General features: G+C 37.1%; 1 protein-coding gene across 9 annotated transcripts in view; it reads right to left on the bottom strand.

Annotated features, from left to right (window-relative positions):
• LIN52 (lin-52 DREAM MuvB core complex component) overlaps positions 1-13503 on the bottom strand; it is a 415840-nt gene that overhangs the window by 198842 nt on the left and 203495 nt on the right. For all 9 annotated transcript variants that reach the window (XR_011169046.1, XM_069092197.1, XM_069092194.1 and 6 more), the window contains exon 6: positions 9592-9675. Coding sequence is in view for 8 of the 9 variants with exons in the window: in XM_069092197.1 (XP_068948298.1) it covers positions 9592-9675 (84 nt within the window). In the remaining variant the exon portion in view is untranslated. The remainder of the gene's footprint in view (positions 1-9591; positions 9676-13503) is intronic.

Below are 13503 nucleotides of genomic sequence, written 5' to 3'. Positions count from 1 at the left end.
CACACACACACACACACACACACACACACACACACACACACACACACTGGCTGTGTAACCTTAAGCAAGTTACTTAACCCCAACTGCTTTAAAAAATAATAATAAAAATAATATAACTGAGCTGACATTTCAGTCAGGAAAACCTGAGTTCAAGTCCTGACTCTGACAAATACTGGCTATGTGAACCTAGGCAAATGCTTACCTTTTCAGTCTCCCAAGTAACTCTCTAAGATCATAAGCTTCAGATCTGTATTGGTAAAGGAAGTTTCCTCACTAGGAATACCCCATACTGGTAAATCACAGGGTCAGATCCAAACTATGCAAATTTAGTTATCAAAAAGTGAACAATTTATCAATTAACCAAACCTAACTCAAATGATTTTTACATTCTTCTTCCTTCTTCCCTTCCAAAAATACTAATAAGAATTTAAAACTGATACTATTTTATGCAGTATATTTCTTACTTTATTAACAATAAGGAAAAGGAAGAATCCTGGCATATTAATTTTCCACTAATTATTGAATTTTACAAAATAAAATTTCTAGAGTAAAATCTAATATCCAGTTTCACGGAATTATCTAGACATCTTGGAAATTATCTAACCCAATCTCCACCTCCACCCTCACTCCCACACTGCACCTCATTTTATAAATGAGAAAATTGGGAGCAAGTCTTGCTCAAGGTCACAATGGTAATTAAACTATATTTCATTGGGTTGTTTTTTTTAAACACTTCCACATGAAAATAAAGGGAATTCTGGATTTTTATAATATTTCCACTGTTTTACTTCCCAAATAGTATGCCACATCACTGAATACCTACCACAGTCTAAGATAATGATTATAAAAAAGGAAAAGTATATCACAAAAGTGACACAGATCACAACAACAAAGTACTGTCCATAGGTTGGCTTTTGAACTAACCTTCTCTGGCTTGGTGATTTTTTTTTAATGAGTAAAGCAATAACTATTTATACCCACCCATCCCCCTTGAAAGTTCAATCTCTGCAAATGAACAAATAAAATCAAAATACTAAAAACTACCTCTAGTTAAAGACCAAACAACAGCTACATACCAATTCTGAAAGTAACTGTTTCAAGTTCTGTGTAAACGGAAACAGGATCTCAATATGAAGACACCGTCTTCATGATAACTCTAAGTGCACCATAGCAAGAATAAATAAAAGCTTAGAAAGCTAGATGTAGAAAGAACATAATAAACCAGGGGTCTTCAAAGTCAGTAAATATCTAGTAGCCATGCCATGGTTTGTGAAGAAATGAACCAAAGGTAGCCTAAAGCTAAAACCCTGCCTAGCAAGTTGACAGCAGAACAGTTTTTCTCCTCTTGATCACTAGTTCCCAAAGTCCTAAAACATACCTAAGTACAGTCTTCATTCCAGTGGAGGCCTTCTCCTCCAGTGCTGAACAGGCCCAATTCTAGTTAACACTAGATTAGTCTGGTCATAACTTCCAACAACACAGCTTTTTAACGAGCCAGTCACCAGCCTTTCAAATCCAATTTTTTATAATGCTTATTCAAGCAACAAATATTTAATACCTACTTTGCACAAGACATAAGCCAAAGAACTTTGCTTAACAACTTCAAGTAACCAATCAAAGGAACAGGAAAGAATTATCACAGACAAAAAAGCTACAGAGCACAATTTTTTTTTAAATTAAGGAGCTTTGGTACATGTATGACAACAACCCACAAATTCACATCTGAAATGTAAAGAGTGCTGGAGTTGGAGTCTAGAAGACTCAAGTTCAAATCCTTCCAAAGATACATACTAGCTATATGACCTGAGCGATCACTTAACCTTTGTCTGCCTCACTTTCTTCTCTGTAAAATGGAAATAATAATAGCACCTACCTCCCAGGGTTACTCTGAGGATAAAATGAGACAATAATTGTAAAGTGCTTTGCAAACCTTAAAGAATGATATGAATGTTAGTTATTATAATTATTTATTATTCACTCACTTCCTTTCCTTGGTGATCAAACCATTCAATATTTACTTTTTGAACACTTTTATAGCATCAACTGTCTTTGCTCATGAGACCTAATTGAACTCAGAAAGATTACTGCTTTTTCCTTATCAACAACTCCAACCTTCACGGTACCTACCATGTTTCTTTAAAAAAAAGAAAGTAAATGAAGGTAAGGATATCAGAAAAAAGAACATAGGGGACATTTAAGACAGTTATATGGTTTTTATAAGCCAGAGTGTTTCTCAGTTAGCATTTAATGAACAAGGTACAATGGAAATAGTATTGGACTGGGTATGGCCTCTGCCATTAACATAGCTATGAGAGAATAACCAAGTTACAATCCACTGACTCAGGCTCCTCCCTCATCTATAAAATTTGAACCACCAGCTTTCCAAGGCTATTATGAAGTTCTAATAAGGACTTAAGTGAAAATACCTGGTAAACTACAGAGGGCTATAAAAATTATTGATTATTATTCTTTCCCCATGGTCTCATGATGCAGAAATGTGAACAGATATTTGTGTTTCATTAAAAATCATCCAGTTTTTCTTTGCTAGAAAATAATTTTATCTCAGACTGAAGTCACAATCTTTTTCAAAAGTTCACTACTTCAGCTTCTAAGTGTTTTCTACAACATGGCAGTAAATGAAATGTTATATACTGACCAATGACGATGGTACTGAAAGGTAACAGAAACAGGCCCAGGTAGAGTGCCCACATTTGCAAGGTTTCTTCCTTTTCCTGGAGTAGTCCCACTAACAGAGGTGCAGGAGGTGTACCTCCCATGCTGAAGGGCTCTGACCTAGCCATGGAAGCTCATAAATTAAACTGCCACTTCCCCTGCCTAAGTATCGCTGATGGCCTCCACCAAAAACTAAATGCTATTTTTCTAATGCTAGGCTAGCATGACTAAAGAAACACTGTTCATCACAGAAGTAGACATTGTTTAAGGACAACAGTCTTTGCCTAAGATAGAAAGAAGCCTAAGATCTTTGCCTAAGATAAAAAGACAAGGCTGAAGTGCGGGATCAACACAGGGAAGTTGTGCAAAGGCTATAGAGAAGCCAGAGGGCATTCTAGGTAGGGATCTTTAATTTGAAAGAGAAAGGTGAACCGAGTAAATGGCCAACAGCCAGGCTAATGCTGCCATCTAGAGGTTGCTCTCTAGAAGACATCTGTCCCCATTTCTGGCACCTAGACCTATTCAGCCATGTTGACCTCCCTTCCTACATTGATTAATTTTTAAAAAGCTCAAGTTACTAAATAAGCCACAGGAATATGTCTGATTGTCTCCTAAGAACATATAGTCCTAATCAGAGGTTAGGAAATCAGTATTAAAAGTAAAAGATGCATATTTCAAGATAAAACTATGGTACAACTTGAAATGCTCAAGTGTCCTGAAACAGAAATGTTTATTGCTCTACCACCCCTTACAATTCAGGAAAAAAGAAGTCAAGGGCCTGTAATTTTCTTGCTGTGGGAGTGGTGAAAGTTTCCTTCCACCAAAGCAGATTATAACCAATCTATAGTTCATAGGTTTAGAAAGCTTGAATGAGAAGAGAGATTAAATGGTTTGTCCCAAATCACAAAGTACTTGCTAAAGGTAAAATTAGAATCCAGGTATTACTACTGACTTCAACCCTACCTGCTAGATCAACCCTCTTATATACTCTTCTCAATACAAAATGTTCTATTCCACAGCACTTCAACACAACCCAATGCATAAATCAGTCAAATTAACAGAAATGTTGACTTTGTGGTCCAAATTTTTTTAGTGGATTTTTGCAATGTGGGCATTCCCTCTTCCAGTGCAGATCACAACCCAATCACATCTCTTCATCCTGTGTCACCCATAATCTCCTCAAAATCTTCCCTAAAGGATTGGATCAAGAGGGTGGAGGCTGTCTAGGGAAGCTCTCCAGTGGTCCATCTGTTCTCCCTAGCCCCTAGCTAAGTGACTAGCCCACCTTCTTTCTCAATTATGTACTTCTACTTTGATGGTACCTCTTCTGTGTCCAAACAATAAGGGGCACAGTACAAACAAATGATGTTTATTTTGACTCAGATAAGGGAAAAAAGTAGTCTGGTCCAGGCCTAACATATATTCCATGAAAGTATCTATTCTAAATGCTAGTGTGGAAGTAGTTCTTCCAAAGGCTGAAATGTGCATCCTTCAGAGGTGAAGGGGAAAAAATCAGTATAAAGATAAAATTCCCGAGTCCCACAGAATCAACAAATTTCTGTTCTCTCAAAGGAGAGAGAAAAAGAACCTGAATTTGAAGTAAAAAAAAAAATCCAGGTTCAAGTCACAGCTCTGCTGTGTTATCTTCAGCAAGTCATATAACCTCTCTGAGACTCAATTGTCTCATCTGTAATATGGATATATAATACTGGCCTTGCCTGCCTCACTGGGTTATTATGAGGGCTATGAACACAGAACCTATTATCAGGTTGAAGTCTAGCATGGCAGAAAGAAGATATGAACAGGAGTCAGGAACTCAATATTCTGATATAAGTTCTGTCACAATCAGATGTAGGATTCTGAGTCACCTAACTTCTCCAGATTTTAGGAAGGATCTCAGCGCCAGAGAGAACCTTAGAGATCATCTGGTCTAGCCTTCTCATTTTACTGGAGAAAACAATACTGTTCTATTATTATCATCACCATTATTATTATTAAATGCATAATTAATTAAATACATAAAACCAATAACTATTTTTCTTCTCAAAACTAACTAGATAACCTACAAAAGACTGCATCAGCACCACATTTCAGAACATAACTTCATAATACGCTACAGTAAGAGTGAGAGCCAGAACAGAAATCATTAATAGTAAGCTGTGTATTAACTTGTCTCTTCCCCAAGTCTGCCCACCTACTCAAGGCCAAGTATGCACTTTCAAAAAAGTATGCACTTTCTTCTTACGGGCAACTTTTATTTTTATGTCATTTTCATTTCCAAACATACCCCTCCTTGCTTCCGTACCCAGTAAGTCATCCCTTAAAAGAAAGATTTTAAAAGAAAGCAAAAAAGAGTGCTTCAGTAAAATCAGACAAGATAGTTGGAGGACCTGAGTGCAAATCTCACCTCTGTCCCATACTATCTCAGTGACCTGAGGCAGTAGCTAATAACTAACATTCATATAATCCTTTCAGGTTTACAAAGTAGTTTACGTAATTACCTCATTTGCTCTTCACAACTATTATTATCACCATTTTACAGAAGAGGAAACTGAGGATTAGAGAGATTGCCCAGCATCATTGTTTGTCCTTGGTTCTGAAAGAGAACCATGACATAAGGAAGGTGATGGCAAGACTTGCAAGTGAATTGGATCTAAGTGAGGGAGGGCTATGCAGTCACCAGGATCACTTTCTCCTCTGGAGGCATCTGGGTCCAGTGGCCAGATATGGATCAGGACAACTGCAGATGGCCCAGGATGCAGTGGGGGACCTTGGCCTTTTTAATTTAAGGTCTTTCCCAGGTCTCAGTTTGCCTGAAGCAACGCCCATTCAGTTATTAAGGCAAGGTAAGAAATGAGGCCAAGAATCGCTTAGCATCACTCAGCTAGTAAATGCCTGAGGCAGGATGTGAACTCAGGACTTCCTGACTCTCAAGTGTTTGTTCCCCACTGTATCCACTAAATCAAGCTGTCTTTTCTTTTGGACAAGTCACTTAAATTTCTCTGGATCCTGGTTTTCCTATCTGTAAAAGGAAAGGGTTAGACTGAATGGCCTCTAAATTCAGTGTCTGGAAGTATATATAATATTACACATCCTGAGTCCCCCTCCATTGCAATTAGAGAAGGATCTTTTCCTCAATTCTTCTCTGGGACCATACTTGGTCATTATAATTAAAAAATATTCAGTGTCATTTTTTGTTCTTTCTATTTACAATTTTGTAGTAATCATATGTTGTATAATACTGTATATTGTTTTTCTAATTCAGCTTTCTTTGGTTCATGTTCCCATACTTCTCTGAATTCTTTGTCATTTCTTACAGTGTAGCAATATTCAATTATGATCATGTGCCACAATTTCCTTAGCCATTCCCCAGCTGATAAGCCCTGACTTTGTTTCCGTTTTTCCACTTCCACCAAAAGTACTGCTAGGAATATCTGGGAGTGTACGGCACCTTTCTTTCTGTCTTTGACTTCCTTGGTGTACATGCCTAAGAGTAGGAGCTCTGGGCCAAAGAAAGTGGACATTTCAGTCACACCTTTTAAAAAAAAAAGGCCAATTCCAAACTACTTTACAAAATGGATAGACTGATTCATAACTCCACCAAGCATGTATTAATGTGCCTATCCCTACCATCAATCACTTTCAACAACCACAAAACCAATAAGCTAACATTTATTGAGAACCTAAGCCCTACTCTAGGCTCTAGTGGTGATATAAAATGCAGATAAGATACAATCTTTTTCTCCATGAAGCTTAGACTAGAAGGGCAATATGATAGCCAAATAACGACTAAAATAAATTATAAACAACTACATTGGAGAGTTTAGTACAAAACAAACTGCCATGGAAGGTCCAAAGGAGATCATTAGCACCAAGAGAGTGATAGGTCATGAGTAAAGCTTTTATGGAGGAAATAATGCTAGCAAGGAAAGGAGAAGAGAACAGGGAACAGGAATATTTTTGAGCAAGTTATTGACATGGTCAAAGAAAATTAACCAGGCAATAACGTGAAGGATCTGCTCGAGTTCAGATCCTGCAGGTAAGAAGACTATTACCAAGAAGTGATAAAAGACTAAATACAAGTGGTAGCAGTGGGAAAATAACTAATCTCTATAAGACAAAGGATTTGTAGAGTAGTTTCAAAATGTGCAATTAATATATTTATGCTTTTTGGAGATTGGATGTACTCTTCAATAGTTAATAATCAATAAGTATTTATTAAGTACCTACTATGTGCTAAGCACTGGGAAGGCAAAAAGAGTCAAAAACCTTTGAGAGTTTCTTGAGGACTTAATAGGAGAGACAATAAGCAAACAAAAAAGTACAAACCAACTATATGCAGGATAAATAAGAAAGCGGAGGCAACTATAATTAAGAGAGAGTGAGAAATTTTTCCTGTTGAAGGTGGCATTTTAGTTGAGACAAAGCTAGGGAAGGTAGTAAGTGGAGATGAAGAGGTTTCAAGAGTCTTTATAATATAAGGAGCCATAAATACTTAACAAGTGTAGCAAAAAAAAAATATATCCACTGTTTCCTGAGACTAAATGTAGTTGGGAAGCTATTTCAAGCATGTTTTAGAATTCATGAAACACCAAAAAGGGAAAAAAACTTCTCAAGAAAGCCATTCTTGTCAGTGCCAACTCAAAAAAGTCCACATTACTCCTAAACTAACATCATACAATGCCTCCTTGAAAGCAACAATAAGCAATCCTGCTTCTTGGTTAGATATTTTCTGTGGGGCTTTTTTTTTCTTCTCATTATCTTTATCAGCAAGGACATTTGCATGAAAACAAGATCATTGGTCTCTGGGGATTCAACAGCTCCTGCTGCTTATTTTTCATCCATGTCATCCTCTCGATTAATGCTAGGGAGAGGATTGAGACATTGAGACACCAGATTAGGGCGTCAAATGAGAAACCAACCCCTGGAGCAGATGAATATCCATAAGGAACAGAAATCTTGTTTTTATGCAAATACACGGTGGGCAAGAAAATAAAAGAAGACATTTTCCAGAAAATCTGATACGCATCAGTGAGATGATTTCTAAATCAGCAACTGTTTTCCACATGGCACCAAAATGTTTCTAATGAAAAGCATAATAATCAATTAAAGTGGCAATCATCTACTACTAAACACTAGTAAGAGAAGTTGAAATAAAACTGAATTTCCAACAAGACTACTGCAGTTCTGATCGCTGGACTTACTGGCTGGCAATACTTCTGCTGCAATAGGTATAAGTTTAGTCTTATGCCTTTTGGGAAGCAGAGCTCTCTTCTCTCAAGGTCCCTTCCTGCTTTGTGTTTCTATAAACACACTTTTTCAAAATTCCAAAGTAACACTCATTCTAAAAATATGGATCTAGAACAGTAAATACCAATTCTAATTTTTATTTGGAGGAAGTTCATCAATAAAATCAGGATAATGGCATCTACCTGATATGGTTGATACGAGAATAAAATATTATATGTAAAGCACTTTTTAATAAATGTTAAAGCACGATATAAATATAAGTTATTATAAGACTGAATCCTCTATTACTATCTTGAGCCAAACAGATTTCAGTACAACAAAGAAAAATAAACTGAGAGCTTGATGGTTTCAGCAACAGAAGGGCTCTAACTGGAACACCAATAATGTTTCACTAAAATACCAAATGTATTTAATACTAAAATACTAAAAATGTATCTGGTAGTTACTAAAAAAATTGTTTTGCAAAGAAACAGCACCACAAAAAAAGAACTGGTCACCGTAGGACATTAACAACCAAAGCAAGATTAAACTCAAGGTGTTCAATTATTTCAACCTCTATCATCAAAGATTATCACAGAATTTTAGACCAGAAAGGAACTTTAGCAATCACTTAATCTAAACTTCTCGTTTAATAGAAGACAAAACTTAGGCCCATAGAAAAGTGATATAACAAGGTTCTGACCCCAAGAAGCAATCTAGTTGGAGAGAGAAGACAAATACAGAAAAGATAAACATTCATACAAGCTAGTATGGAATAAACACTAAAAGAATTAAAAGGAGAGTGAGAACCCTGTAGATTAGAATCAGGGACATACTGATTGTTATATTTTCATTGTGAGCATTTATACCTCATAAATTAGTAAATGGCACAAATCAGAATTTGAGTTAATTGTTTTGTTGATGGCTTAGACTTAAGAAAGGAATGGAGAAAATGTTAGCAATGCAGATTAAACTTAGAACCATGTCTTGTATATAGTTTTCTTCTCCTGGAGAGCCAGTTGTTAAACATTTATCAGTATAGCCCCTAACTAAATGGTCAGCAAAGGCTTTATAGAAAAGATGAAATTCTAATATATGCTAGTTTACATGACTAGCAAGTTTTTTATCTTAATTACAAAGTATGAATTTTCCACAGTTCATTTTCCAATTTTATAATAGAGGAAAGAAGCATAATGAAATAGTTAAATTGGCAAGGAATTCAGAATAGTATATAGTTAATTTTAAAAAGAGAAACACCCCAAATATAAAATGTATGCTGTCCAAATAAGATTTTCTCACCCATATGGCAAGGAAAAGCCATTCTGTAATCTAATGCTACAGTCAGCTCAGAAATCTTGTAAGCTGATTACCAACAGAAAGATTTCTCACATTTTGTCTTACCTCTAATATACTTACCACTCTAATTTCTAATAAAAATACTTTCTTAATTATAAAAAAGAGAGATCTTTGGAGCACCGGCCCTGAAGTTGGGAGGACTTGAGTTCAAATCCAGCCTCAGACATGTAACACTCACTAGCCGTGTGACCTTGGACAAGTCACTTAACCCCAACTGCCCTGCCTCCCCCCCTCCAAAAAGCAAAAAAAAAAAAAAGAGAGAGAGAGAGATCTTGAAACAACCACTACATTCCAAAATACCAAAAATAGAACAAATGTGGCCTGGGTACTTACACTCATCCAACCCCAGTTGATAGGCTAGATTCTGTAGTCCTCGTACTTTCTCCATCAGGTTAGCTGTGGTGAGGCTGCCCAGCTCTGAAAGTAGAATAAGTGTGAATTTCAGTACTGTTTCTATTTTCCCCAAGTCTATCCATCTTAGATATAAGCCTTTAAGTTACTTTGTTTAGTCCCTACTAGTGAAAACAGAGTACATGTTCCTAGTTCTTCTCACACTGAGAAAAAGGTGATGAGTTAATTTGTTCACTTTTGCAATGTGCCTTAGACTTGAAAGAGAGGCCATCAACTTGAAAGAGAGGAGTCAATATGTAAATGGTCTTATATTACCTATACATTCTACACTCACATTTCCTATTCTTTGAATAGCATAAAATTTATTTTGCTATTTCTGCCTTCTTCAGTCCATCCTATAAAATAAATATGATAGAGAAAACATTTTACAAAACATAAAGGAAACATTGAAGGTATATGTTGTTTTTACTTCAAAATAACCTATGATTTCATTGGTGTTGGTACTTCCTTCACTAAAAGATGGCCACTTGTCCACACCTTAGTAGATAGTTTCAGGAACTGCCTCACCTGATATCCAACTATCTGGTGATGAGACTCTTCTAACTTAGCTACGTTTGTCCTATGACAACAGTCTGCTGCCAGGCCCATAGGCAGAGTTTTTCCAGTTGTAGGATTTGTCATACTTTGCACTGCACTGACCATAACTTTTAAAAAGCAGTGTTCTATTATACCCTAAAAAAAATACTGCTATGGGCTTTTGGAGAAAGTACATAAGCCTGCTAACTAATCAGTAATGCCTCTGATGACAAAGTAAATAATCTCCATTACAAAAGTTCCCAAATAAAATTTCCAACTTTTCTAAGTTAGGCATAGTGAATAGAAAGTCAAACTCTGAGTGAGAGAGACGACTTCAAATTCCAGAACCGGAGCCTCAGTAACCGCTCTAGATCAAACAACTTCCCAAAGGGATCCCCAGCATAATACACCCAACTAGCAGTAACATACCCTCTGCTTGAAGGCCTCCAAGAAGGGGAAACCTGCCAACTCTCCAAAAAACTGATTCAAGTTTTGCACAGCTCAAACTGTGAAGTTTTTCTTGGCATCTGACTTAATTAAATCAGCTTCTTTGCAACTTGTTGCCACTGCTCCTGCCTGGTTCTGCCCTCTATACCAAACTGATCTTACTAGGGCATGAACTCAGACCCTTCACTATTCTGGATGCCCTCATCTAGACACTGCAGCTTATTGATGTCCTTCTTAAACCATGTAGCCAAGAAAACAAAACTCCAGACAAAGTCTGAGAACGGAAGACTATAGGAGGACCATCACTCCCTCATTCTTGGAAGTCATGCCTCTTTAATGTAGCCCAATATCACATTATCATCACAGCATTCATGTAGTATTTTAAGGCTGACAAAATGCTGCCAATGTTATCTCATTTGACAAGAGCTTCTGTGGCTGTCATATCATACTACTGAGCTTGCAGTCCACTAAACACCCAGATTTTTTTCAGAACAATTACTATCTCTCTAACCATGCTTCTCCATCTTAGGCTTGACAAGATGATGTTTTTGTATCTAATTGAAAGACTTTATATCTATCCCCTCAGAATTTTATCTTAACAGATTTGCAAAATCCTCTAGCCTGTCAAGATCCTTTGGGTCCTTACTTTGCCATTTACCATGTTAGTTATTTTTCCCACCCAGTTTGTTGTTATCTGCAAATCTGATGAGTATATCATTTATGCCATTATCTAAGCCAATGACAAAAATGTTCAACAGTCCAGGTCTAAGCCCAGACTTCCTGCTACATGATACTGAGAAACTACTCTAAGTCTGGCCACGTGGACAGTTCTGAATCCAGCTGATTGAATTATCTTCTAATCCATAGTTCTCCATCTTCTCCACAAGAAGAGGCTAAGATATTTTATGAAGAGCTTTGTTAAAATCTAGGTAAAGTATATCCACAGCATTCCCCCTACCTATTAATACTGTTAAAAATGGAAATGAAGATTCCTTTGTCTAGCTTGACCTGTGCATGAAGCCATCCATGACTATCTGTTTCCGGTTCTATATGTTCACCAATATTCTCTTTAGTGATCTTTTCTAGATTTTTCTCAGGAAAATAAGTCAAGCTCATTAGCCTCTATTTTGCCGACTCTATATAGTGAATAGAAAGATTCTGAAAGATCTTGCCTTTCCCCACTCTTGTGATGTCTCTACTTCCTTTTTCTCCTACTATCAGTCACAATTTACAACTAACTTCTTTCAGGATAAAGACCTACGAGTCATCTAAGGCAAGGGATTTTAATTTATCAAGGGCAGCGAGGTGCTCTCTTAGTCTTTCCTTATCTCGAGTATTCTGATTCCCTGAGTTATGTTCTGTTATTTTCAGTGTAAAGTTCATTCTCCTAAGCATTTTACTCCATGGGATCTCACATCTTTCCTCTAAACTTTCTGAAATCTGCTTTCCCAAAATCTAGGGCATATACCCAGACTTCTCCTCTGTTACAAATGATAAGAAGTAGCAATCACTTGCCTCTAAGGTTCCCATTATGTCCACCTCAGCCATCCACTCCTTCCTGTTAGTGAAACTCAGATCCCCAAAAGAATATTCCTTTGTTGATTTCTCTATGTTTTAAAGGATGAAAATATAATAAATCAGGTTCAGAAGCTTCTCCATATGGCAGAAAGCAAGCTCAAGCACATTTTTGGAATAACTGAAACACCCCATCAGCATATATGATGTTTCTCTGCTAGACTTGTAACCTGCTTTCCACCTCCTTACCTATTTCCTTCTCCTGTTCCAGTGGTTTGTAGTATACTCCAATAAGAAAATCATTTCTGGTTTTCCCTACTTTGTCCCTCACCCAAATAATCGTGGTCATGTTCTCTACTCTGGTCCCTCAATTTCCTCCAAAGTCTACATTTTCAATATGACATGCTTAAACATCCTCTTCCCTATTTCACTTATCCTTCTTCTTTTGAAGAATAGATTTCCAGGGGCAGCTAGGTGGAACAGTGAAAAGAACACCAGCCCTGGAGTCACGAGGACCTGAGTTCAAACCCGGCCTCAGACACAACACACATAACACTTACTGGCCGTGTGACCTTGGGCCAGTCACTTAACCCCAATTGCCCTGCCTTCCCCCCTCCAAAAAGCAAAAAAGAATGTATTTCCATTCAGGGCTATAGCTAAGTTATAGGTTTTATCTCACCCAATCTCAAAGACACATACAGAGTATAATTTGCCTCCTTACGTTAGAGCCTCTAGTTCCTCTAGACTACAGTCTAAATTTAGAGTATTTTGTATAGACATTTGAAGCCACGGGTTTTCTTACTGACTCCTTTCTTCAATTGTGTTCCTGTGAATTTGTGGGTGTCCCAGTTACTAACCCCTAACCCTAATTGCTTCACCATGGCTACTTTCTCTATAAATACACAGTCTTCTCTTTGCCCCTCCTTTTTATTTTCAAATGCTTTATTAACTTCTGGTTTACATCATTAATTTCCACAAGATTTTGAGTTACAAATTTTTTCCCCATTTTTCCCTACCCACTGCCCCAAAACAGCAGTCCCACAGGATATCCCCTCTTCCAATCTGCTCTCTCCCATATCTTCTCCCATACCCCCTTTGACTTTTCCAGTAGGGCATGGTGGATCTCTATGCCCCAATGCTGATATATCTTATTTCCCAATTACATGTAAACCAGCATTAATAATAGTATTTATATATTTTTAAACATTTGATTTTGCAACTTTGAGTTCCAGATTCATTCCCTTCCCCCCTTGTCACCTACCCTTACTGGGAAGATAAGCAATTCAGTATAGGTTGTATATGCAAAACATTACCATAGTTGACATATTGTAAAAGACTGACTATATTTCCCTCCCT

This window comes from Petaurus breviceps, unplaced genomic scaffold (assembly GCF_028583685.1).
Source record: "Petaurus breviceps papuanus isolate PSGF00001 unplaced genomic scaffold, PetGlider_PUasm1.0 189, whole genome shotgun sequence".
Classification (NCBI taxonomy): Eukaryota; Metazoa; Chordata; class Mammalia; order Diprotodontia; family Petauridae; genus Petaurus; species Petaurus breviceps.
This window is presented reverse-complemented; position numbering and strand designations above follow the sequence as displayed.